The sequence below is a fragment of the Mesoplodon mirus genome (assembly GCF_964341445.2).
Source record: "Mesoplodon mirus genome assembly, chromosome: 1".
NCBI classification, from domain to species: domain Eukaryota; kingdom Metazoa; phylum Chordata; class Mammalia; order Artiodactyla; family Ziphiidae; genus Mesoplodon; species Mesoplodon mirus.
Window position 1 is genome coordinate 223550450 of NC_138976.1, and position 27838 is coordinate 223578287.

General features: G+C 39.9%; 1 protein-coding gene across 1 annotated transcript in view; it reads right to left on the reverse strand.

The window, feature by feature from the left end:
- The window catches only part of KIF13B (kinesin family member 13B), a 190695-nt gene that overhangs the window by 90277 nt on the left and 72580 nt on the right, over window positions 1-27838 (reverse strand). The window contains exons 8-13 of the mRNA XM_082616987.1: window positions 24901-25035; window positions 22819-22931; window positions 21532-21643; window positions 14927-15139; window positions 13233-13343; window positions 7616-7750 (exon numbers count right to left, since the gene is read on the reverse strand). Of these exons, the coding sequence (XP_082473113.1) occupies window positions 7616-7750; window positions 13233-13343; window positions 14927-15139; window positions 21532-21643; window positions 22819-22931; window positions 24901-25035 (819 nt within the window). The remainder of the gene's footprint in view (window positions 1-7615; window positions 7751-13232; window positions 13344-14926; window positions 15140-21531; window positions 21644-22818; window positions 22932-24900; window positions 25036-27838) is intronic.

The window sequence follows — 27838 nt, forward strand, 5'->3', positions numbered from 1 at the left end:
CTTCCCACCTCTACTATCACATCCTAGTCTCTTGCCCGGGTGAATATAAGAGCCTCCTCCTATTTCTCCACTTCTATCCACCCCACCTGCTCCCACCACAACAGCCGATCACCTGATCCCCTACTGAGAACCCTCTAGTGGCTTCCCTTTGAACTTCTAAGAAGTTCAAATTCTTATCCAGGCATACAAACCCTCTGTGATTTGGCACCCGCCTACCTCTCTCATCCCAGCTCCCAGCACTCTGCCTCTGCTGGAGCGTGACCCACCCACTTGGGCCTTTCATCTGTTCTTTGAGCACACTGACTGCTTCCTCTGTCTGAGGTGTTCCTCCCCTGATCTTGATATTGGTAGTCTCTTATCATTTCCACCTTAGCTTTTAAGTACACATCCTCAGAGAGGTGCATCCTGAACCAACAATCAGAAGCAGCCACCCTGTTACTCTCGTGCCTGAATTCCTTACAGACTGACTGTCCGTGGGTTTCCTGTCCACCTCCATGTAGCATGGAAACTCCAAGAGAGCAGAGAACAGCCTGACCTGCACCACCCCACCACTGTATTCCAAGCATGTAACACAGGCCTGGTACATTTAGCCATTAAATAAATATAAAAGAAAAATAAATGAACAATCAGTTCCCTTAGCATTCCCTTCAGACTCAGGAAGGCAATTTTCTCCTCTCCTTTGCCGATATCCCTTCTAATTATACTCTGGGCTCCAATTCTTCCCATCTCTTCCGGGATCTTGACCTCATAAAAAGGCCTCTTCCCTTCTATTATTTTCATTTTCCCTTTTCTGGGGGTTTCTTCTCTCAAGTATGCTGCAGCGGTGTTTCCAAGGAAACAAAGAGCTGGGATCAGAACTGTGCCATGGCATCCCGTTCGGTCCTCAAGGAGTATATACAATATACAGAGAGGGCATTCCAGGCACATGTCTACTCCTTGATCTTGGCTGAGGCCTCTTGGCCAATCCCATACTTCCCTAACCCGGAGAACAGGGCTTGATCAGGTGTAAACTACAAGTCATGCTTCAGTGACATTCAGTAGCAGGCCTAACGAATGCGCTCCATGTCGGTCTCCATTCCCCACTTCTTCCCTCTCTAACAACACCAGCTACAAGGTGCAGAGAAGTTCGAAAAGGAAAAAAAAAAAAAAGGGTCTGAAGAGAAAAAGAGCCCAAGATCACATAAAAAAGAAGAAAAGATCCCCAAAGCACTTGGCTTAGGCCATTTCTATTATAATTCCTTTCCTCTCCCCATGAGAAATTCTAGCTGGAGTCCTTATTGTGACTTTGGAATCCTTTTTGTCCTTGGGGGTGGAGGTGGAGAAAAGCTCTGAACTACCCCCTAGATTGGAGTCTGAGTGTAGAATCAGCTCCGACTGCTGCATTCCAAGACTGCACACGGGTTCACTCTCACGTCTCTGCCCTTGCTTTGGTTCTCTTTGCCGGAAATGCTCTCTCTTCCCTTCATCCAAATACAAAGTATCTTCAGCACCTACTTCTAATCTCACCTTCTATTTGCAGGTTTCACTAGTAGCCTACACTGACTTCTCCCTTCTCTGAACGCTTATTACACTTAGAGTCAGCACCACAATTAACTGAATGTTGTTTTTCCCCTTATTTAGATAGCAACCTGGGCTTTCCTGGTGGCGCAGTGGTTGAGAGTCCGCCTGCTGATGCAGGGGACACGGGTTCGTGCCCCAGTCCGGGAAGATCCCATATGCCGCGGAGCAGCTGGGCCTGTGAGCCATGGCTGCTGAGCCTGTGCATCCGGAGCCTGTGCTCCGCAATGGGAGAAGCCACAACAGTGAGAGGCCCGCGTACCACAAAAAAAAAAAAAAAAAAAAAATAGATAGCAACCTATACAGGACTCTTGCATCTTCTCCCATAACAAGCACAGTCCATGATACACAGTAAATGCTGCTAAGTATCTGTTAATAAACTAAATTAAAAATTATCAGAGGTAAGATATTAAACAGCAAAGGTCTAATCCAAATTCTAGAAGGAAATTTTTTTTTTCCAACAAATATTATACTGAGCACCTATTTTGAGCTGGGCACTGAGTCACTAGAGACAGAAGATAGACAAGGTCCCAAATGTAGAGCTTATTATAAATGACAACTTAAATGTCTCATTTGAGGTTATAATCCATTCTGATTTAGATGATGATTTGCCTGACTCAAACACTGGGTTCTAAAAGCTCAACTCTGCTAAAGCCATAACTGTCTGATGCTTAAACAAGTTAGACAATAAGCTTCTTGATAAGTCCTTCCTACGGTGCTCTAAGCACTGCAATAAAAATACTAATGAGGGGCTTCCCTGGTGGCGCAGTGGTTGAGAGTCCGCCTGCCGATGCAGGGGACACGGGTTTGTGCCCCGGTCTGGGAGGATCCCACATGCCACGGAGCGGCTGGGCCCGTGAGCCATGGCCGCTGAGCCTGCGTGTCCGGAGCCTGTGCTCTGCAAGGGGAGGGGCCACAACAGTGAGAGGCCCACGTACCGCAAAAAAAAAAAAAAAAAAAAACTGATGAGGAAGAGAAAGAAACTTATCATAGGTTGATATAGAAGTTTACCTAGTGAGTAACTAAATGCTGTGAAAAGTACAATGTATCAGGGATACCTTTTCAGTCTCTATGTGATATGTGAGTATAATAACTCTAAAGCATATTAGTTTTAGGGAAAACTTTAGCAGATACCTTTTTCCATCCATTTAATTTAATTTCACTGGAGATGATCAGCTAACTCTTCTCTGAATTTACTGTACCTTGCTTCCTCTACAAAGCAGCTACTCATGCGACTCTTTTGAGAATCTCCCTTTGATCAACTGAGTCCTGAGAGAGAGAGGGAGGAGGAGGGAGATGGAAAGTGGCATATTTCACAGACGGCTTTTCCCACCCTGCTAGCAGGAGGGGTAGCACCTTAGCAGAGCCACAATAAGGCACAATCGCTCAGCCTTATCAGTATTCTCAGACAGCTTCTGAAGGAAGAGGTAAGCAAGTACCAGGGGCAATAAGCAGAGAAGTATTTGTTGCTCTTTACATACGTAAATAATCAATAGTCCTTAATAAACGAAATCGCCCTGGCTTGACAGAAGCAGGACTCTGAAGACAGTCTTTCGGGAATGGAGGTGAGGAAGGAAGGAAAGGTACCTTTCTGTCTTTTACAAATTCAAATATTACTCTAGGTGAGTCAAACTGCCTCCAACCAGGCATGTCTCACGGCCACACCGCTGTCTTATTCATCCTGGGCCCCTTGAAGCCTGGCCCACAGCTCTATCAACATGGAATGGCTGTGGCCCTGCCATTGTGCTGATGGCCTCCCTCCACTGACTGAATGCTGGCAGGCCGCTTACTGCCAACGGGAGCTACGCTCCCCCTAGGACTGTTCCCTACGTACGTGTGCTTTGATGCTGCTGCGGGATCACTGGTACAAATCCTGATCAAGTGTGTGTGTGATAATTTGCCCCAAGTCCTTCAGAATCACCCTTGCTTCCCCAGCCATTAGTAGCTGACTCGTGAGAAGAGTAGATCCAGAACTGCACAAGCAAAATAGCTTTCCTGAACGATTCGGTGGATCATTCAAAGGTGTGACTAGAATCAATCATACTGTAATCCTATTTCTGTAATTAAAAAATATGTATCACTATAAATATACACACACACACACACACACAGGAATAGATCCAGAAGATACAGATAAAAATATTAAATATTAACTGTGGTCTTCTCTGGCTGTTGAAATTTGGGCACTAATGCCCCTTTCTTTTTCTAATATGTTCTTATTAGACTTTTTAGAAAAAAAAGTGTATTACTAGAATAACATTTTTAAGGTGAGGGGAGCAGCTCTTCCCTCTAGAAGCTTGGCTTATGCTGGTATAAATCTACAAGTCTCTCAAAAAAACTAAAAACAGAACTACCCAGCAACTCCACTCCTGGGTATATACCCCAAAAAGATAAAACACTAATTCAAAAAGATACACGCACCCCAATGTTCATAGCAGCATTATTTACAATTGCCAAGATACAGAAGCAACCTAAGTGTCCATCAACAGTTGAATGGATAAAGAAGACGTGGAATGGAATGGAATACTACTCAGCCATAAAAAGAAAAAAAGAATAAAATTTTGCTGTTTGCATCAACACGGATAGACTCTGAGGGCATCATGCTAAGTGAAAATAAGCCAGACGAAGACAAACACTATATGGTATCACTTACACGTGGAATCTAAAAAATATAACCAACTAATGCATATAATGAAAAAGCAGAAGACTCACAGATATAGAGAACACACTAGCGATTACCAGTGGGGAGAGGTGATATGGTGGGGAGGAGTGGGAGGTACAAACTATTGGGTGTAAGATAGGCTACAAAAATGTAGCCTATCTACAACATGGGAAGTATAGCCAACATTCTGTAATAAATCTAAGTGGACTGTAACCTTTAAAACTTGTACAAAAATTTTAAAAATAACAAATTTTTTAAAATATAAATAAATCTCCAAGTCAACCTCAGAACTATAGGCAGGCCTCGCTTTGCACAAGAGTGCAGGACTATAAAAATAATTTAGCAAGGAGATCTTAATAATCAGTGGGGAAAACTGCAATAATTCTGTGACATTTAAAACTGTCTGTAAAAACATGAAGAAATCTCTTACTGTTACAATGTATAAGAAAATGAAAAACCACTTAAACTAGTATTTACTTAGTACACTGTCATTTAGAACATTTGAAACATTGAAATTTAAAGCAGTTTTTTCTTTGTTAAAAGCGTATGTACTGGGCTTCCCTGGTGGCGCAGTGGTTGAGAGTCTGCCTGCCAATGTGGGGGATGAGGGTTCGTGTCCCGGTCCGGGAAGATCCCACATGCCGCGGAGCGGCTGGGCCCGTGAGCCATGGCCGCTGAGCCTGCACGTCCGGAGCCTGTGCTCCACAACCGGAGAGGCCACAACAGTGAGAGGCCCGTGTACAGCAAAAAAAAAAAAAAAAAAAAAAAAAAAACAACAAAACGCGTATGTACCGAGAGTAGTTAGAACAGTGCTTGCCTTCTTCTCAATGTATATCTTACAGCATGGAGTGAGCATATTTTCCACGCCTTGGCGAACTGTCATACTCCTTTCTAAGCTTCTACCATTTTATCCTTTGTGCTTTCAATGTTGCCAAGTATCTCCAAGCGCTCCTCTCATGTGAAGTGCTTTCTGGTGTCACTCCCTTTGAGACATCTGCAGTCTTCTCATCACAACCACTTTCATTATTCACATCGGTAAGTTCACCTTCACTAAATTCCTCTGGCTACTCATCTAGACGCTCATGAACGCCTGCAACGTCAACATTATTTACTAACTCAGGTTAACTGGAATGTGTGTATGTTGGAACTGTGCAAAGCAAGGGCTGCCTGGCTATGCAAATTAGATGCAAAGTTACCTCGTGAGTTACATTCTACCTATGGTTTGGCCACCATACTTCGCTTCTGCAAGTTCCAGACAAAACAAATAAATGGAGGATTCTATTCTAGAAGAGAACCATACAAAACCTGGAACTAGAAAGAATGCTAGAGGTAATTTAATCCAGGGGCCTCATTTTTATACATGGGATGCTCAAAGTCACCCACTGACATGAGGTCATCTGCCCAGCATGTAAACCAACTTGAAAATTTGAAAGCAAAGAAATAAAAAACGCTCGGCCTCTAAATTCCTCCTTCCCACATCATGGTATCACTTTACTGAAGCAAAAACTGTTCTTGGACTGAGATCATCCTTTTGAATATGCTTTGTCATGAATATAACTTTTGTCATGGGTTTAGCTTGGGCAGTGAAGAACCAACACTGCCTCAAACTCTGCCAAAACAGGGCTGACCACGCAGTCTGAAACAGAATCCCAACACCTCCACACAAAGTGACCAGAAATATTTTAACTGCTCTCCAAAAGTCTTTAAATAGTTTTCTTTGTGCAATTTTTTAGTTAAGGAACAGATATGAATCAGGCTTTTCTTCTTGTTGGGTGTATGTGTTTGTGTGCTCCAGTTTGAACTTCATCACATCAGAAAGAAAAAGAACTCACAGTTCTGAAAACTAAAAGGGCAGAATATTTAACTCCTAATATTCTAATACTGCATCTCTCCTAAAGCATATGAATATCTACAGCTGAAATTCTAACACAAAAAGCTGCCCGCATTGTTAGAAGCACAACAAGAGATGTGCTAAGATGTCATTTTTTTCAAAGGACAAGGATAATATAATAAGGTGCCAGAGTATCAAATGAGAAAATGGTATGTGGAATAATTTATATGTGGATAGTGCTTCTGTCTATAAAGTGCTTCTATATGTCAAATCCCATTTAATCCTCCAGGAACCCTGTGAGGTAGCCGGACAGAGAAAACTTCCATTTACAGAGGAAGGATCTGCAGACTGTGGGGGGCAAAGGACTGGAGAGCAAACATCTGCCAAGCAGCGGTGCTGGACTAGAAACGGAGGGCATCTCCCTCCTACCCCAGCGCTGCTCCCACTACACACAGCACCTTGAGTGTGCACACGTGATTATATGCAACAAACACACAATTTAACCCACAGTGTAATAAAAGATACTTATGAATAACAGGGCCTTATCAAAATATCACAAAGCAATTACCCCAGATACCTTTGATAAAAACTGGGAAACCAGCCAACGTGTCGTGAATTCTTCTGTCTCTTTAGAAGTGAAACGACACAATTCTCTAATTTTAAAGCTGCTTCCAACTGTACCAGCTCATGTCTTTACTGTCCTAGTCACTAACTTAGTTAAACCCACATAGATAGTTCTTATACTATGAGGGGAAAAATTTTCCTCCTAAATATTCATTAATCATACATCAGAGTCAGATAGTCCATTATGTAACTCATTTATGCTCTAGGGTTGGCAAAGGTAATTTTGGCAAACTCCTTATAATTTATATAGTGTCTGATATCATGCTCATCCTAAAGTTGTCTCTTGGCTTCCTGATACATCCCACAACCTATAGGTTTCAATGTATATGAGTATATACATATATACAATGTATATAGATTTCAATGTATAGCTGGTTTTTTCTGCTCCATACTCTGACCCTCTCAGTCTCTAAGTGACTTACTCTCTTTTTTTATAAGTTGATAATCCAAAATTTTTAATTTTCCTAAGAGTTACTGGAAACACAAATTTCAAATCAAGTGGTCCTAATAACTTTCTTTAAACATTTCCTCTGTAAGCTAAGAAACCACTCACCAAAAGCTGTGCTTCATAGAAATCACAAAAGCTTTAGTCTACCAATGAAACCATTTAGTTTAAAAGTCACTGTTTAAGCTTTAAAGTTATCTACTTAACTCCCTGGTTTAATCACATTAAATGGTAGAAGTTAAGCTACTTAACTTGTTAGAGATACTATCAGAATATCATCTTTTATATTTACTAGGTTGAATAACATCACTCAAAAACTACAAAGAGAAACTGATCTCAGAAACTCAAGATTTTTCTATACTCCAGCTTAATCAAATAAAAACAATTTTCTAACTCATATTTTTGAATATGTATGGTTCTCCAAGTATAAAAAAAAATACTGTGAAATACTGCTCTATTCTGTGGTAGGAAATAGTAAAAAAGCCTACTACTTCACCTTTAAGTAGTAAACCAGAAGTTCATTCAGAGCAGGATCAGCGTTCAGATTAACGAGGAAACATTTATCATCCCCAACTTTAATTCCAGAAGACTGAAGAGATATTCCAAGACTCTCAAGCTGTTTCTGCCGCTCCTGTAAATGCATTACAGAAGTATTAATTCCACAGCTATTGAGGCAGCAAGATATAAAGAGTCGTATATTATAGTAATTATTAAATAACTTTATAACTCAAATATGTTACTTAGGACATGGTATTATATAGGTTACTGCATTTATTCTCTTTCTAAACTATAATGTTGCTTTGTTAGGTAAAATTTTTTAATTTCAAAAATAAAGCCATGGGGGCTTCCCTGGTGGCACAGTGGTTGAGAATCTGCCTGCCAATGCAGGGCACACGGGTTCGAGCCCTGGTCTGGGAAGATCCCACGTGCCGCGGAGCAACTAGGCCCGTGAGCCACAACTACTGAGCCTGCGCGTCTGGAGCCTGTGCTCTGAAACAAGAGAGGCCGCAATAGTGAGAGGCCTGCGCACCGCGATGAAGAGTGGCCCCCGCTTGCCACAACTAGAGAAAGCCCTCGCACAGAAACGAAGACCCAACACAGCCATAAATAAATAAATTTTTTAAAAATAAATAAATAAATAAAATAAAGCCATTACAAATAGCAACCAAATATACTAAGTTCTCATTTTTCATTCTTGAAAATATCTAACATCCTGAATTCACCTTTCACATTTAATTCTGTATATATGAGCAAATATAAGTGTGTTTTACTCAACTGTGATCTTTCTAAAAAGCCAAGTATTTAATACACTCTGCTGCTTGATATCGTCAGTGGGTCTCCAGCAGGGATAAAGGCCAAACTCGCTCAACCAAGCCCACAGGGCCCTTCAATCTGGCCCATTTACTCACCATCATCACATCTTGTCACCCCTACTCTCAAAGCCTGTATGCAGTTAGTGGAACATCTTCCAGGGCCCTCAAAGTCTCAAGAACGCTCTCTCTAGCTTAAGGGTTTTACACCTATTCCTCCTATCTGGAGCACGCCTGTTCTCAAACTTGGTAACTTTTTTTTTTTTTTTTTTTTTTTGCGGTACGCGGGCCTCTCACTGTCGTGGCCTCCCCCGTTGCAGAGCACAGGCTCCGGACGCGCAGGCTCAGCGGCCATGGCTCACGGGACCAGCCGCTCCGCGGCATGTGGGCTCCTCCCGGACCGGGGCACGAACCCGTGTCCCCTGCGTCGGCAGGCGGACTCTCAACCACTGCGCCACCAGGGAAGCCCAAACTTGGTAACTTTTTACTCAACCGTTACCCGACCGTTTCTCTGTGAGGCAGGGACCCTATCTCTTCACTGTGTATTCCTAGCACCTCGCACACTGCCTAACACACAAGAGCACTCAAATCGTCGGTGTCGTGAATTTATCAAAATAAAATCTGCATATTCAGTAAAGCCCTATTTTCATAAGAACATGAACCTTTCCTTTTCGTGCCTACCTATTTGGGAGTACATGCAACATACACATGCGTGCACCTAGGGAGATACACGAGAATCCTGCAACCGATGCTCTATAACTAAGGAATATGAATCAGGGCAGAGCAGGGTGTCTTTAACTATGTCTAAATAGCGAATAGTGATGAGTCATCAAGAACCTCTGATTCTGAGGAAAGACAACACAAACTAAGTCATTTAACTAGGGCCACACAGTAAGTCTGCAGTATAGTTAAATTGCAGCCTTAGAATTTTGCTATTTCTAGGCACACATCCTAATTTATACGGCCACTGCAACCCAGTCAATCACCCCTAGAATAATACTATTACAAACATACTGAAGGGGATATTTTGGTTCTGGGCCTTTGAATCGAGTCTCTTCTCTAACAAAAAACATTACTGGGTTCTTTCAGAAGTGTTGAGTGGTTTAGCATTAGCCATTACTTTTCAGCACTCAATTCTAAGCAATGATTATCCTTGATAAAGAACCATGTTCCTAAAATGAAGAAAGCAATTCTAATATATCTTGTATGGTTCCTTACTGAGGGAAAGGTCTTTTACAAAGGGATATTGGTGTAATTAAAGAATTATTCCAATAATGAGAAGAAACATTTCTCTATAAAAATGTCTTTTTTTGTAAACTACGAATGAAGTGGGTAGATGTTCATGAACTAATATTAAATTTAAAATGTAGGGTATAACTAGTATATTAATCTGTGCACTGGGAAAACCTGGAAGAAACCACAGAGATATTAACAGTAGTTTTCTTTGGATGACTGGATCCGTTCAATTAAATTTTCTCCATAATAATCTTTCTGTATTTTCTATAAGTAAATACTACTTCTGTAATACAATAGTTTCTTCTACTTATATTCTTATTAGGACTCTAGTAATTTTCACTATGGAAATAATTAAAAGATTTAGAAGAAGTTTGGTTACTGTCATCTAGTGGCAAAATTTTAATTCATACAGAGGCAAAGGCAAGCCTGAAAAAGACTATATGACTTAACAAAGGTAAAGCCACTCAGAGTAAGGGAAAAGACAGGACTTAAATGAGATAATGTGTATAAAACAGCCAGGATATACTTATATAATACATAGCATATAGTAAATGTTTTAACAGATAAATCAAAATCTTTCTAGCTCCTACTGCTGAATTCTAACAATTTTAGTTTGACATTCAAAGCCCTATACTGAATGGCCAGACTGACTTACTTCCAACCATTCCCACACTCTCCAATAATAACTCTCTGACTTTTGCTCAATATTGATAATTGAATATGGAATGAATGTCACTGAATTTAGGTTTGCCCAAGGTCACTGAGCAAATCTATGCCAGAGAAAGGAATATAAATGAATAATTGTCTAAGTCAGCAGTTAGAATAAACTACTGTTTTATCCTACTTCCTTAAGCGTTTCCCTGTCATTTGAGATTTTATAATGGTAGAAATACCACAAATTTTTTGTTTAAACCAAAGGGTACAGCGTTGAAAAACTGTCAATTCGTTGCTACATCTGCCACCAAAAATTTTGAAGTTTTTAATCATTAAAAAATGACAAAAGTTTGCAACGTCTAGAATCAGTTCAAAGAATAAGCAAGTATTGTATGATAAAGTATAGTTATATTTACTAAATATTGCTTCTGATATCAGAGATTAGTTAACTTTTTCTATAAAATGTCAAACAGTAATATTTTAGTCATCTGGGTCCTGTGGTCTCTGTCACAGCTATTCAACTGTGAAGCCATAAATAATACAAAAACATATGAGCATGGCACATTCCAATAAAACTATTTGTGGAAAGAAGTGGCAGGCTGGGTTTTGCCCAAGGGCTTAGTTTGCTAACCCTTGATCTATCTCACGTAAGTGTACATTTCTTTATTGAGAACATAAAAGATGAAAATAAGAGAATTTGGTATCACAGATATGCCACTGGGCTGAGAAATTAGTCAACTTGAGTTCTGACTGTTTACTCAAAAATACTACTGAACACATAGTTTCAAAAACTAAGAGATACAGCCTTTTTTCTTGAGAACCTTACAAACTCATTAGGTAACAAAAGTACACACAAAAAACTGAATAGTGAATAAAGTACTCATGATTTAAGGGTCAAAAGGGTACAGACAGCTTCCACAGGATTCACTGGCAGGGACAATCTGTGGGGGCGGGCATACTAGAGGAAGATGCCACAGAACCCAGAGGACTTTGAGAGTCTGGCTGACTTAGAACAGACTCGCAAAAAGCTCTTCAAAACAGAAATCCATTTGGCTGAGTTCACCTAGGTTTCCTCAAAGTTATCTGATCATGAACCGTTTTTTTCCCCTTATTAACAGTCTGTGGCTATTAAGTCTGTTAAGACTTATTAACAGTCTGTGGCTGTACTGCCAGAAATACATTTTAGGAAATGCCAGTCTGCATTGCAAAGAGGTCAATGACCAATAGACCAGTGAGGGAGGAGAAGAAAGCTCAGCAGCACTGAAGCCTGGGGGCTTGGAAAGATACGGTGTTAAATGAGGTGTGGGCTAAAATCAGGCTGTCCTCAAAAGGGGCCCATGACCGAGGGAGAGGACGGTTAGGTGAGGAAAGATGCTACAGATAAGCTGCATCAGCAGTACACTCTCACTTAGACCTACCCTGCTTTGTATCACAGCAAAGCAACCCAAGTACAATAGCACTTCAAAGTCAATGTTTTATTTTCAGAGCAGCCCAAAGATGCTCACTTTTCCAAATTGAATGATCGTTAGAATTAATTCTTATTAAATAAGAATTTAATTTATGAAAAACAGCAAGTGTAATATGTAATGAGAAGTAAAGTTTATACACTGGTGTATTCTCTTCTCTGTAATTTGAGGGATATGCTTTAAAATAAGCCAGTGCAGGGATACAGATAAAACAAGACTGGTCTTATGTTGGTCTTTCATGAAATAGGGTAATGGGTACATGTGGATTTATTACACTCATATTTTTATTTATTTTGAAAAGGACTGTAATAAAAATGTTTAAAAATCAACTTAAACCCTAGTCTGCACGAATATAAATCTAACATCCACCTTCTACTACATAATAACAGTCCTGTCCTACAACATCTGATGTATCGATTGACTCTGGACAGCACGTTGAAAGATGGAATCTACTGGGTAACAAAAGAAGTAGCACGTTCTATTTTGTTAAGACAAGGAACAGTTGAAAACACAAGAAATTTTTAATTTTACAAAAGGAGGGGAAGAGGTAGAGATGACTTTCAATACCTGGGTAATAACAGACCCTATCTTGCAGGACTATTGGGAGGATTAAAAAAAATGCTGTATATTTAATAGTGCTTAGCATAGGACCCAACATGTACGTGTACCCAATAAGTACTGGTTATTATTGTTATTATTAGTTACTACATACAAGTGGGACACTTATTCTCTTAGCTTTGGAAGAACAAACTAAGGCCAATGAGCAGAAATGGAAGAATAAAAGATTTCAGTTCAATAGCTACCATCAGAGTTATCCAATCATGAGAAGACTGCTCAGTGTGGTACTGACCTCCACATTATCATATATATTTCTAAAACAGAGGCTGAATAAGCATCTAAGAGGAAAGTCACAGAGTAAACCTTTTACTAAGCACACAGTTGGACATTTTAGGATTTTCTCCAAATGCTAATGCACCCACTGAAAGATTTCACCACTTCATATTTAATGGTCTAAAAATGGGAGACAATCACCTCAGATTTAGGTATTTCATATTACTTTTACTGAGTTGTCATATGAAACCAAGAAGCTCATAGCCTAAACATCTACTACTAATAATTTTGTAGTCGGGTAAGTTCCCTACGTTTGCAAAGCACTTAACAGAACTGGGTGTTCAGAGCCTACGGCTAGTTATATCATTTAAAAAATTTTATGACACTAAAAATATATTTCTTACATAATGAACAATCAATTAATTGTAATTATGTCTTTATCCTTCAAATGAACTTTGTAAAGTACAGACTCCTGGATTTAGATCTTATTTAAATCTTAATCTGCTAGATTCGCCATCTTCAAAGCTAAAAATCAAAAAGAAATCAGAAACATGCTCTGAACTGCACTGCACAAACTGCCACGACATTTCTCTCTCCTTAAGCAGGAAGCACGAACCTGGGCAATCTCCTCCGTTTTCCTTAATTTCTCCTCCCAGGTCACAGTCATTTCCTGGATTAGCTTCTCTGATTCTTCCAGCCGGTCTTTCAGCTCTGGAGATTTCATTGCCTACAAGCAAAATGTTTATTTCATGAAATGTCTGTACAACGCCCTGGAAAAAGAATTCGCTAAAGCCAGGAGGACAAGAGGAACAACCTGATTCCTCTCAGCTCTACAGCTCGCTGGGGTCCCTGACCTAAGACACAAGGACTGTCACTGACCCGCAGCATCCAGACTGTGTGGGTCTCACAGACTCACCTAGTTATCCAGTGGGTTTGAAAGAAGACTTAACCTTTTCATTTTTCTCTAACCTGTCGTTACTGTGAGATCTAATTACATTTAGGGAGATAAAAAGTTCAAGCTACCAAGGGCTTATTTTTTTAAATCTCAATAGGTCTACACTCATATGTGTGACTCAGTCTACTCTTTATTGATGACTTTGGGTATTTCTTCAAGTATATGCAGACTAAATTTGCACATGTTGAAAACTGGATGGTATTATTGATACCAGGAAGACAGAAACAAACTTTCAAAGAATCTTGATGAACTGTAAAATTATCCCTGTAAAAACAGGATAGGATTCAACAGGCAAAAATACAATCAAGATAATTGTTTTGACCATGTAATTTACTGTTATACTACCAGAAAAAGGGCCATGAGAAAGAAGAGGGCTACGGTCTCAGGCCCAAGAAAGAATCCCACAGTGCTTGGAAATCATGGGAACAGAAATGCTAATTAAAGTAGGGATCCTGAATCTGACATTTTATCCCACTTTTGATAAAAGGATAAGCATTTGAAACTATTATGTATAGAATGGATAAACAAAAAGGTCCTACTGAATAGCAGAGGGAACTATATTCGATATCCTGTAATAAACCATAATGGAAAAGAATATGAAAAAGAATATGTATATAACTGAATCACTGTGCTGCACAGCAGAAATTAACACAACACTGTACATCAACTATACCTCAATAAAATAAATTTTTAAAAATAAATCTTTAAAAATTAAAAAAGAGATTTTTGGTTAAAACTGTGTAGGTTTTAAATTCAGTAATGGAACATAAATATCATACACTGTAGAATGTACAAAGGACAGTGAAACAGATCAGTTTCAAACAGATGGCTACTTCTGCTATATTTTTTCCTATGAACATAATTAACCCATAACATGGAAAAACTAGCTTATTATGGTGTGCAAGACCTCCTTAGGATTTCTGTTTGGACTTCAACCTGTGAACATCTGATACAACAAAAATCTGTTTGATTCCTCTTCTAATTAGCCTATGCACATTCGCCACCATTTGCTGCACTAGTATTAAGTTGTATCTATTTTGTTTCAAGCATCTCTCTTTCTCTACCCTATTCTACTGTACCTCTTTCCTCGTCTGCTGCCTATACTGTGGAAAGAAACATTTTCTCAATTCCCCTTATCCTCTCCTCCTATTCAATCCTTTAACACCTGTAAAAACTATCTAAATTTCAACTATGACAATTTATCTGTCTTCCTTCATTACTCATCTCAGATTTCTCTTCCTTATAGGAAATTCAAAAATTCTACTCATCACTTATGGCCCTGGGGGAAGACAATTCAAGTTCTAGCTTTACTGGATTTTCCTAGACCCATAATGCTGCTCGGCTGTGCCTCATACCTCCGCTTTGGTTAGCTGCTCTCGGAGTTTTTCTACTTCTTCTCGGAGATCCCGGATAATCCGTGCATTGGGATCCTCATTCACCACCGCATGGTTCACGATGTTCTTGGCACGATCCGCATACCGCAGGGTTGAAAGGGTTTCGTCATAGTTGTCAGCGGCCGGACTCACTGTAGCTACCATGGCCGTCTTGCTGTTACCCCCAAGACTGTCCTGGAGGAGAAAAGAAATTGAAGACCATTTTAAAGTTGGAAGAAAACATCATATGGGCACGCCGAAGCCCCATATGATGAGATAATGTCCCAAGGTCAAACACAGATTTAAGGACAAAGCCAAGACTTAAGTACAGGTATACTGGCTCCCAGTCCCATGCTCCTTCTTCGCTGGCAAACTACTTTTCTGCAAAAGGGAGCTTTGGCTTTTGAGAAAGAACTGGGAGATACAATGAAGCCCACACTTATTTCAGTTTAATAAAAATTGATTCTAAGCCAACTTGTCCTCTTTTAACAGGCAACAAGATACCATAAGTCAGCAGCCTGCTCAGAATAAGAAAGGGTGCTTTCTTAAATGCCTACAAAATCTCCCTGAGAAGACTGAACAGTCCTAACAGTATTTGATCAGAGGGTGACTACCTACAATCTACTCCATAACGCCATGTACCTGGAGTCTCTGTGAACCCTAAATAATGGCTCAGAAAGGGGTGCTGTTATAATGCTATCAAGCACCTTGTACAGTTTTTAAAACATAAAGTACAATTACGGTCTTAGAAAACAACAGATACGTTGAAGGTACTTCATCGTATTCCATCTGACAGCACTTCAAAAACTACTGAAACAGGCTTCAAGTTCTATACAACCGCTTCTAGAGTTCAGACACGGGTGCTGAAAAAAAGACATTCATCTCCATTAGAGAAAACCGCTAAAGGGACTTTAGGATGGGCTTCAACAAATTCAAAAAACGACTTCCCCTCGAGAACATTAAAAAATAACTAGGTATAACTCAGGATTACAAAACAGGACTTGGGAAGTCAAGTCTACCCCACGCCGCTTCGCCACACAAAGGCTGCATGAAATCCAGCTGCGCAGGCGGCCCCCAGAGATCTGGGCCTCCTGGAATTCACACCACCGTGTCTTCCCCTTCCCTGAGTGTGGGCGGGACTTTCTGATCTGCCTCTAAGGAAGAGAACACAGAATTGATGGCCTGCCACGTCTGAGATTAGATTATATAAGACTGGCTTCTGTTGTGGGTGTTTTCTCTCACTCAGGGAAACCACTGCCATGAGGTGAGGCAGCCCGAGGAAGAGACCTCAGGAGTGAGTTTGGAAACACATCTTCTGACGCCTGCGCACAAGCACTCAGGTGAGCAGATCCAACCTCAGCAGCCCGGCAAGGACTGCAGCCCCAGATGACGCCTGCACTGCAGCCACGGGAGAGACCCCACCCAGAACACTCAGGCTGCACCTGGAATCCTGACCCAGAGAAACTCTGAGGTAACAAACAATGGCTGCTCCCAGCTATTGAGTTTTCAGGGTAATCTGTTTGCACAGCTATAGATAACTCCCACTACACTATCCCAGGATGAGAGTTACCCAGAAGACTAGATTCAATGCCCCCTTTCAGTAGTAAAGTATCACTGAATTACAGACTCACAATATTAGAGAGAACACTCAGGCTGGCCACTAATGAGGAATTCATTAGATCACAAGAAAGCCAACTCTATCTTTGGGCTGCATTAACCAATACAAAATTCTTACTTTTGAAGATAGAAATGTTTTCTGTTATCAATATTTCTAAACTTTGCTTGAACCACCCGTGATTTATACAACTTTGTGCAGAGATTATTCAGTCCTCAGCCTTTTGTGAATTAGAGTGTTAGTATCCCCATTTTACTCATGAAAAACCAGAGGTTTGTTCTGACAGAGGAGGTTAAAAACCTTGCCTATAGATCCAGAAGTAGTGAAGTGAAAACATTCCCGCCCAGTTGTAGTCTACCTTGCAGCCCAATATGATTTCCACTCCCGCACAGCTACCCACGACAGCACAATAACAAAATAACACCTGGCAACAGAGAGAGTTCAGACCTGCAGCCTTTCCATACTGTTCTGTCCTAGTGCCAGAAACAAAATTATTCCCTAGGTTGCTAACGGTTCAATATAATCACAAACAGTACGTCCCCTTATTCATCCATTACTAAGATTTTGGTTTTCCACAGAAAACACAGCTAAGATAATTAGATCATTGAAGGAAACACTCTTCAATGCATGAAAAGGAAGGAAATGAAAGTTATCTGGGCTTTAGGAAGCGAAGGCAATTTCTGCAAAGCCTGGATGACTGCTTGCTTCACTCTACTTCCAGACACTGATCTCACATTGCTGGTGCCCAGCTTTGGCAACTTCCAGAAAGATGTCAAGAAGAATCCCATGCACGTTAATGGAATTCAAATGTCATATATCAAGATCATAGGAATTACATCTCAGGCTGGAATTCAGTTCACAAGCAGCGCCGTGGCACAGTACTGCCCTTCCAGAACCGCTGCATTCTCTCAGCCCACAGGAACGGCAGGCAAATGCGGTTGGGTACAAGGGGATTCGTAACAATAACGACCACAGGAGGAAAGCACGCATACTGTGCTTCAATTTGTGCTGAGAAAAGGAAACCTGGCAAACGACAAATACTTGACATTTTTTTTTAATACTTGACATTTTAAAAGCCCTTGTGCATGAGCAACAATATGCTCATGTTCAAAAATGGCCTCATGCCATCAGCAAAAAGGAAACAGCAATAGAAGAACTGGCACTCATTCAAGGAGAAAGTATAATGCTTCTTGTTTACTCTTTAGTTGTTTAATTAGGCAAATCAGATGAGCTTTGTTTCAAACGCAGAAACTGCAAATTAAATGGACATGAGAAAGAATTTTGGAAGCCGGAATTTTTTAAAGCTGAAAGAACTCTTTGAAGTCACCTAATCAAATTATTTCATTTTACAGACGAGAAAATGAGACCCAGGAAGATTGACAGGCTTACCAAAGGTCATACTGCTAGTGCAGAGCAGGGCTGAGATTATTCATTCGTTCAACTTTTCACGGGGTTTACCGTCTAGAGGGCAATGCTGGTGAGCAAATACTATATGCTAAGAACTAAAGTAGAGGTAAATACAATATGGTCTGGGAAAACAGAGAAAAAGCAGGAAGCCCAGTCTTGAAAGGTTAGAAAAGACTCCCAGAGAAAGTGACATTTGACACCTAAAGATGAATAAGCATCACCCAGGTAAAGGGGATGGGGCAGGGAAGTAGGAAGAGGGATTGAAGAGAGGAGGAAGACTGTTCCCAGCAGAGTAAGAGCAAAGTCCTAGAAGTAAAAGTACTCATCACTCAGCTAGAACTGATAATGTCAAGAAGCAAAAGCTGAACACTGACAAGGAGGGAGGGGCCTAGTAAACCACAAGTCTTTAAATAACTTGGACTTCATCGTAAGTGCCCCTGGAGAGTTACTGAAGAGATTTAAGTTTAAGAAGAGTATTAATTTAGAAAGACAGCAACCTAACTGTAAAGAACGGAATGAATGGAACCCAGGCGAGAGAAGAAAGCAGTAAGGATGCAAAAAAGTAGATGAATTCCAAACATATTCATTATTGGAGCACTCATTACCGGAAGTTACTTGATGTTAAGAGATCTGTATTTAGAGAGTCACAGAGAGAAGCAAACATCATCTTAATATACAACAGTTCTCCACTGACCACTTACCAAATGAGTAACCACTCAACCCTGCCTGAGAGAAGAGCAATCACATCCATCCCCATCCCCACACACCACACCCCCACTTGCCAAATCACCAAGTGTGAGCAGTTTCTCTGCCTCTCAGATGCTATATATAGCATCAAGAGCACTACATAATTATAATGCGAACACAGTGCAAAAAAAAACTTTAAAAAGAAACTGCAAATCTTATAAAGGATGAGCAATTTTATGAGTTGGATGAAAGTCACGGTGGAGAATACTAGAATCATACCAAGTCAAACAAGGATCAGGAAGAATTAGACTAACTGAGAATTAAAGAAGGAAATATCAACAGGGACATAAAAGACACTTGAAAGGAGAATGATTTGTGTAGCAAGGGATTCCAAAAGGCTTTGGGGGAAACTGTTTAAGCCCCAGCATAGGTTTTACAAAAATGCCCCTACTTATGATCTTGTACAAAAGTCAAACATCGTAAAGAAGGTCATGTAGTTTTTCAGGAAAAACATGACAAAGATCAAGGAAACTATTCATTTTTTTAGCCTAAGAATTAACACATAGAAGTTACAATTATAGCCTAATTTTATTAAACAGAAGATAAAGTGAGCTTTTTAAAAAAGTGTTTAGTTTTGTTCTTCAAGTTCAATTATATTCAACAGTTTCTATCACATTTGGTAAAAGTTAGGTGCTTCTCCTTCTAGTGAAAAGAAACCTTTGGTAAGAAGAGCACAGCCTAGGCAACAGAAGATGGGAAGCAAAGTCAGCCCTGGAGTCCAATCTTGGTTCTATCACTTGCAGGTTCTGTGTCCGTTGCCACATCTGTAAAATGGGAACGCCACCATCTGCCTTCCAGGGAATAAATGAGATAATGTATGTGAAGCACTTTGCACAGTACCTGATTCTCCTGACCCAAGCTCTCTTGGCCTCCAGCCTATGGGATGGACACTCAATAATTAACCTAGGCCATTTTAACTACGTCAACTTAACAGAAAGTATTTCTTATTGTTGGGTTAAATGGACTGAAGCAGCAACACTGGAACAACAGGACAATGAATATTCTTTTAAATCAGGCATATCCAGAAATCATCAGGAATGATCAGGAGATGTTTCTGTGCAAAGTGTGAGGAAGAAGTATCGTATTGAGATTTCTTCTGGAAATTAAACAAATGAGGCTTCAAGGTTAATTACTGACACTTGAGGACCAGACAATTATTTCCTTGGTAATTAAATGTTTTATAATATGTATCCCTTTAATTCAAGAGTTATTTACAAGTGGCTTTTAATCATCAAATTTTGTTTATCTTTTTGTTTTGTTTTTTGTTTTTTTGTTATATTTATTTATTTATTTATTTTTGGCTGTGTTGGGTCTTCGTTGCTGCACGCGGGCTCCTCATTGTGGTAGCTTCTCTTGTTGCAGAGCACGGGCTCTAGGTGAGCGGGCTCAGTAGTTGTGGCTCACAGGCTTTAGAGCGCAGGCTCAGTAGTTGTGGCGTACGGGCTTAGTTGCTCCGCGGCATGTGGGATCTTCCCGGACCAGGGCTCAAACCTGTGTTCTCTGCATTGGCAGGCGGATTCTTAACCTCTGTGCCACCAGGGAAGTCCCGATCCTTTTGTTTTAAATTTCTACTTTTATTGCATTTGGGCCAAAGGAAGTAATCTACCTGATTTTCTACTGTGGCAAATTTCACTTAATAAAGCATGCTCAAACACTGTGTAGAGTTTTAGAAAATAAAGTTGAATACGAGTAAAGCCTTTGAGAGGGTGTAGAAACTAGAAGAAAACCCTACTCCCTTTACAAACATGGTTCTCTAAACATGTCATGGAATAACGCAAAAGCTCTGTTCTCTACTAAGCTGCCCGCGCTGAACTCATCTTTACACGCTCAACCACCAGCACAGGGAGTAACAGGTATTCAGTAAATTCTTGATCACTGAGAAAAGAAGCCATCACACAACGAAACAGGGCTCACAAAATTACTTTTCCATTTTAAAAACATTTTTTAAAAGAGCATTAGGTAAAATATTTTATTCCGGGTTGGCAACTTTAGAAGGAGTTAAACTGTCACTAGATTTGATATCCTCTAACTCCCAGTCCAATACCTAATCCACCACACCAGCTCTATCAAGACCAAAGGGAATCTTAAAAGACTAGAAGAAACCTGGAAATAGTCTCTCTCCTCACCAAACTCCTATTACATGCCATTTTCTTCTCTCTCATGGAATCACCAACTCGTGTTATAGTATTCTGTGTACACAACTTCCCTCCCTTACCAGACTGAGTGATTACAGGGCAAGGAGTGTCTAGCGTTTCCTTACATCCTCCTCACAGCGCTTCATACAGGCTTCTTCTTTCTCATTTCCATTCCTCTCATTCATGCTGACTCGATTAACCAGTGAATGACTGTGTGTTCTACTCTACCTTTTAACAACAGCCTTAAGCAGCTGAAAGCAAATTAAAATGATCATGAGTAGTCTGGAAGTTAAACAGAAAAAGAAGATCCAAAATGTCCATCAAACAAAAGGAGTCTGTGAGAAGGATGGAGCAGTCCAGCTGGGTCTGGAACACGGTGGAAACCCCTTTCCTATGACGCGCTCAGCTATCAGGTCAGCACTAGGTCCTGTTCTAGTCCCCAAATCTCAGAGGCGATTGTGCGATTCGGTGTGCCGCAAACCCCCCTGCTTCCGGGTCCTGGTGAATCAGAAAGAAACCCATGCTTAATCCATTAAAATTAGGACAACCATGTAAGAGTCTAATGATTATAAATTTGAACACTGATGTAGGAGATTATAATTGGGAGAAATCAATAGTCTACTCTTTATGCTTCCTTTTTACCAACCACCAAGAGCATCCCAGAAAGGGGGGAAAAAACTTACTTTGAGCAGCCAAGTGAGAACTGAGTCACGATATGGAACAAATTTATTCTTGTTTTTGCCAGCACCCTGATCTGCTAGGGCTGAGATAACCAGACCGAGGGTTGTGAGGGACCTGCATGGTGCAACAAACCGTAATAATCGTAAAAACCTGAGTATATCAAATGTCACATTTTAGCACAAAGACTGAACATCAAGATGCCTTTGTACCAGCACGAGAACAGCACTGTTGTCAGCATTTTGCTGCTCAGGTTAAGAACACATAAAGTCTAAACGCTGATATCCCTCTAATACTACTGTAAGCTATAAAATTGCTTAGTTCAATTTTTTTTTCATTTTTGTAAAAAAAAAAAATGTAAGCTGTAAACCATTAGGTCAAGATAATGACACAAATACCACATATCTTTAAGAAAGGATGCCACAAACACAATACGATGAACTAAAACACAGTACAAGGCAAGGACAGTCATATATATATAAATAAATAATAGCGTAGCATCTGGATGATGGTATTCTATGATCTCCAGCGGGTTACTGATGACTGTCTCGCTATGTGTCCTTCTGGGAGCCACAAGGATGGAAAAGATTCCTGCCCCCAAGGGGCTAACAATGTAGCTTAAGGTAAGAACATGTATAACCATATGAAGGACTTGGTGCACAAAATATTACTTTGTAGAGTAAAATCTTGGTATAAATAAGCACCAGAGCTGTCATAAAAAGGAAAGCCCGATGTAGCCAGTACACGCTATTGTTTGTTCAGACAGTGACAGCCCCGCCAAGATCCACAGCTGGACTCTGATACTCCGATTATCTTTGTTTGTTTCTGTAGCTTAGACCAGTGGCTCTCAACTGGAGGGTGACTATGTCCCCACAGGGAGCAGCTGGCCGTATCTGGAGATAATCTATGTTGTCACAACTCGGGCTGGGGAGAGAGATGGCAGGTACTGCCGCCATCTAGTGGGTAGAGGTCAGGGATGCCACTAGACATCCTACGAGGCATAGGACCACTCCCTGGGACAAAGAACTCCCTGGCCCCGAACCTCAGTAGGGCTGCCCTTGGGAAACCTTGGACTTGACTGAGGTTGTGCTCCTCAGCCCCAGCAGGCCTCTCAACAAAACATAAAACAGGCTCGGGCCCTTAAAAAATATCTCTGAAAGAAAATTCTACACTGTTTATTCTTTAGAGCCTCAGTCATTCCGGAATCCTATTCTTTCAATAACTACAGAAGTTCCGCCTTCTGGCTACTGAGTCACTGAAGCAACAGAGGCAGAGGCTTCTGGACCGCTTACTTGTTGATGTTGCTGCCCTCCTTCAGCCTGTCACCTGCCGCTCCCGTTTTCGTCGCTCGCTCGCTGCCGGCTAAATCAACCAAGCTCAGCTTGCCCACTTTCTCTCCAGATGTCTAGGAAGCAAATCGACAAATACCAACAGTTATCGAATACAGAAAGTGATACATCTCTACCGAATGAGTTTATTATCTAAGTCCTTTATTAAAGAGTATCTGTTGTTATTTTAAAGTTAATTTGTGCTGCTACAGAACAGTGTCAGAAAACTACACAATCTAGTAGTAGATATACACAAAATTATACACAACTATGAATCCAGACAGAAAACGACCTCAAAACAAAACAGTGCTCCCCAATGTGGTACATTTTGAAGGGAACCCAACAAAATCTTCTTAGAGAAGTATACAAAAGCACTATTCATAAGGTATAAATTTTAATAGGTGAAACCATGCTTAAAATTTCATATATATTTACCAATAATCTTGAGGGAAAATATCTGAATTTCTTATAATACAAAAAAATCTGACTTTTATACAACAGAAGGATCCCTCAAAGACCCAATGCTTTCTAAAATTTTTCATATTATTCATATAACAATTCCCTTGTTTCATAATTTCAGATATTAAATTTACATATTTTTCTAGTTAAGATATTACACATACTGACATTTTCCTTTATCAAAAATGTTCAATTATCAAATCACACACATAACAGATAGTTTATACTTCAGCAGCAATGTAAGAAATGTGGGAAAGCAATGCCAAAATCTATAGACTGGATCACTTTTTTAAACTTTCCTTTAAAGTATACATTTATACTTATTTCCATAAATAAACATGTTGCTAACAAAAGGGTATTAAGCTTCCCAAGTCAAAAGTACTTTTGGTTTAAAAAAAAAAAAAGTCAGTATGTTTTCTGTTTTATGCTGAAAAGGAAATAGAAAACAAAGAACTTTTTGTCGTTGCACTAATCTTGCTGTGATGGTAAAAGAAGAAAAATATGCTCTCAGCAAATGAAAATCTTGCCAAAATACAGCACTTCGCCAGGGTGATCATTTTAGCTTCTGGTATTTGAAATTGATTCGCTGGAGGGTAGTAATAAAATATGCAAAAGTTCACATAAAAAGTAAGAGGGAAAACACAAATGTATGAGCCAACACAGAAGTTTTCAGTGTGATAGAAGCATACACATCTCTGGCTCTGTTACTTTGCATAAGCTTCAAGTCCAAATGCTCAAAAAATTATTCTACAAATCTAGAATCTTATAGTACAAGTTCCCCAGTATAATTGACTCCTTCTAACACTTTGCTGTTTAGCAGAAGGTAACACTTCAAAAGAAACTCCACTAAATCAGCTAGAGTATTATTAGCTTATACAGTTTGCCATCAGAGTTTAAAGCTCAAAAAATGCTGTGGCAAAGACTATGGGCCATCAGCTTGTATAACTTCTGTTCCAACTTCCTTTATTTGGAGAGGGTGGAGAGCTAAAACCTACATTTCTCAGGCTCCCTTGCAGCCAAGGCTCAGGATGTGACTTAGGTTCCGTCAATCACATAGTCTTGCTTAAGATTTAGAAGGCAGAAACAAAGTAGCGGTCATCCCCATCCCCCTCACCCATTTTGGCTTTTTTTCTGCTGGCAAGCAGGAGTGTGGATATATGAGTTTTCCTAAAAAAGCATCCCAGCTCACATTCTCCAACTTCCAGGGCTCTAAGAAGGTGGCCTCACTGACTCCTGTATCTTGGATCACAGCTCTGGGGTGTGCCTGGAACTCACAGGTCTGGGGGTGGCCTCAGGGGTAGTACCATCCTCACTGGATGAGATCTGTGCTCTTCTGGAGGTTATTCCTAGAGATTTAGTCTAGAAATCACTCCTCAGAAGGTGTACCAACAACTTTGTAATCATCATCCAATTCCCTCTATTAAATCCCTTTCTGTTTACCTAGAGTGGCTTCTGTTTCTTGTCCTGAGTCCTAATTGATACACATGTCTGGCTAGGACTTTAAGTCACCTAACACCTGAAGGGAATAAGATAAACCATGATCCACTTTAGAAATTAAAAAAAAGGGTCACGTATCTGAACACCTACCCCGGACTTCACATCATATAAAGTGTGTGTGAGGGTGATTTTGAAGACTGCGTGTGATCGGCTGCTCTCCTCATTCATGTTGGTTGCAGCAACTGTACGAGATTTGTTACCTTCAGACATCAGAGATTCAATATCCTAAGTGGAAACAAGTCATAGACACACATTTCATTATCTAATAAACATTAAAACTCTGCTATACTACGAAATGCATTCCAAGTTTCACTACTTAGTCAACCACATTTGGAGTTTACATTCTGTTTCTCGATGAACATTATGCCCCACAGAATACAATAGCCAGCACTATCTCTGAAAACTCAAATAAAATACATTATTTACTGTAGGTGCAGAATAAAGCAGCAGCTCTGACCAAGAATTAGAAAAGTTTAGAAGCTACATGTTGAAGTCCCACAAGATGGACAAACATGCCATGCCAATCCTCATCTCATCTAGAAATTTGAAAAACTTTAGCTTATTTAATTATAGTAATAGAAGTTAATTGTTAAATCAAATTATATTGTATAAATAAACAGCAAACAAAAAATAATTTCTAACCCCTTCACACAGGCATAGCATTACATCACCGCATTGGTGTATATCTTACCAGACCTGTTTTTAAAAAATGAGGACATCAAGAGACTAATTTTCTGCACAGATTCACTACTTCATTGCCATTATAACTAAAACAGAGACAGCATGAGACACTCGAAAGATCATGGGATCTTTGGGGTTTTTTTTAATGTTATAAGCTCTAAAACAGTTACTTAAGCAGTCTGAAATCTAGTTTCATAAATAACAATACAGCTATGACATCATCTACCTTACAAGGATTTTAATGAGGAACAAGAAACATATACTGTACTTGTGAGAGAGTGTACTAGTTGCCTTCCTTTATCCAGCCTCCTCTTGTACTAGTTGCCTTCCTTTATCCAGCCTCCTCTTTTCCAGTAAAGGAACCCCATCTTTAGCTGAGCACACTGCAGCGGAACTAAGAGACTGCACTTCCCAGATGCCCTTGCAACTCAGCCTGGCGATATGACTTTTAGCGAATGAGACAAAAAGTCACCTGGGAATTCACCTTAAAGGGAGTAGGCACACTATCACATGCTGGTTCTGAGCCATCCTGAACTATGAGAATAAGGGCATTACTAAAGACCCAGCTCTATGTGGAAAGCTGGAAGGAATCTAAATCCTAACAGCAGCTTTGGGGTCGCCATACCAGCCCTCTCACCATTCATTCATTTGTTCACTCTAGTAAATACGGAAAGCACCTACTACAAGCCAGGTACATTTTAAGATACTGAGGATACATAGGAACAAAACAGATAATAATTCATATTCCAAAGCACTTAAGTCCTGTTATATTTTTTCAGTTATATGCAGCCAAACATAATCCTAACTGATACATATATATGAAAAACTTTGAAAATCATAAGATTCTATCTTCCTATATAAATGAAAAAGAATAACATTTAAGGACAAATTCAACATGATACAGAACAAGCCTCAAAGTAAAAATATTGCAAAAAGAGGTAGAAGTTGGCACCAGAATGGAAAAACAACAAAATGTAAAATTTACAATTTTCTAGATTTGTTCCAAATCCATTTTAGATCCATTAAATCTTACAATCCTGACACTTAATGAAAAAGCTTTATTCTATTTAGCTTACATTTTTTAAAAATAAATGTTTCTTGTTTTTTGTTTGTTCTTTTAATTAATTTATTTATTTATTTATGGCTGCATTGAGTCTTCATTGCTGCGTGTGGGCTTTCTCTAGTTGCGGTGAGCAGGGGCTACTCTTCATTGAGGTGCACAGGTTTCTCACTGGGGTGGCTTCTCTTGTTGCGGAGCTTGGGCTCTAGTAGTTGTGGTATGCGGGCTCAGTAGTTGCAGCATGTGGGCTCAGTAGTTGCAGCTCGCAGGCTCAGTAGTTGTGGCTCGCTGGCTCTAGAGTGCGGGCTCAGTAGTTGTGGTGTACAGGCTTAGTTGCTCTGCGGCATGTGGGATCCTCCCAGACCAGGGCTTGAACCCGTGTCCCCTGCATTGGCAGGCAGATTCTTAACCACTGCGCCACCACGGAAGTCCCTAGCCTACATTTATTCATTGGTCATCTAGACATTCATTGGTCTTTAATCTGTTGTCTCCTACATAAAACTCTTTACTGAATCTTTTGATTTTTTGAATAAAATGTCTTTTTATACTTTCCAATCTCTCTGAGCTCTCAAAAAAAATCTTGATCTCTCTCCACTGTTGCAAAAATAAGCTCTCAAATATCATTATTAAAACAACAATACCTAACATTTATATGATACCGTAGAGTTTTCTAAGACTTTTCACATGCACTATCTCATTTGATCTCCTCCAGGAAGCTTTCCTGGATACCACCCTCCCTGGACACCTACATATCCATTTAAGTCAGGTATTCCTCCTCCAAACTACCATGAATCCTGAACAATGCACCTCTCACTGCACTTAAAATCATGTTGTTTTATAATACCTTTATAACATCTGTAAGCATCTTGAGGGAATGGACCACCTCATTCATTTTTTTTAATTTCTTCAGCACTTAGCACAATGCCTGGCATATAACAGGTATTCAATAAATGTTTACTAAATGAAGTAAATAATGTTTACTAAATGAAGTATCATTGACCAAATGATAGAATGTGATTAATGAACAAAGGAACTAATGAATCTACCTCAAAAGACAGTCAAGACAATAAAACTAATTTCCATTCTAAAAATTAGGACAAAGAGGCTTGGTGAGATAGACTAAACAATCCAGAGTCATATAGGAATCATATGAGAAGACTGTCACCAGATCAACAGTCTCTGACTCTTAATTCAAGGTATATTACATCACAGCTCACCCTACCCCCATTTCCCCAACGAGGAAAGCCTAACGGATTCACACAAAGCATAACTGTGAAGTTTGAAAAT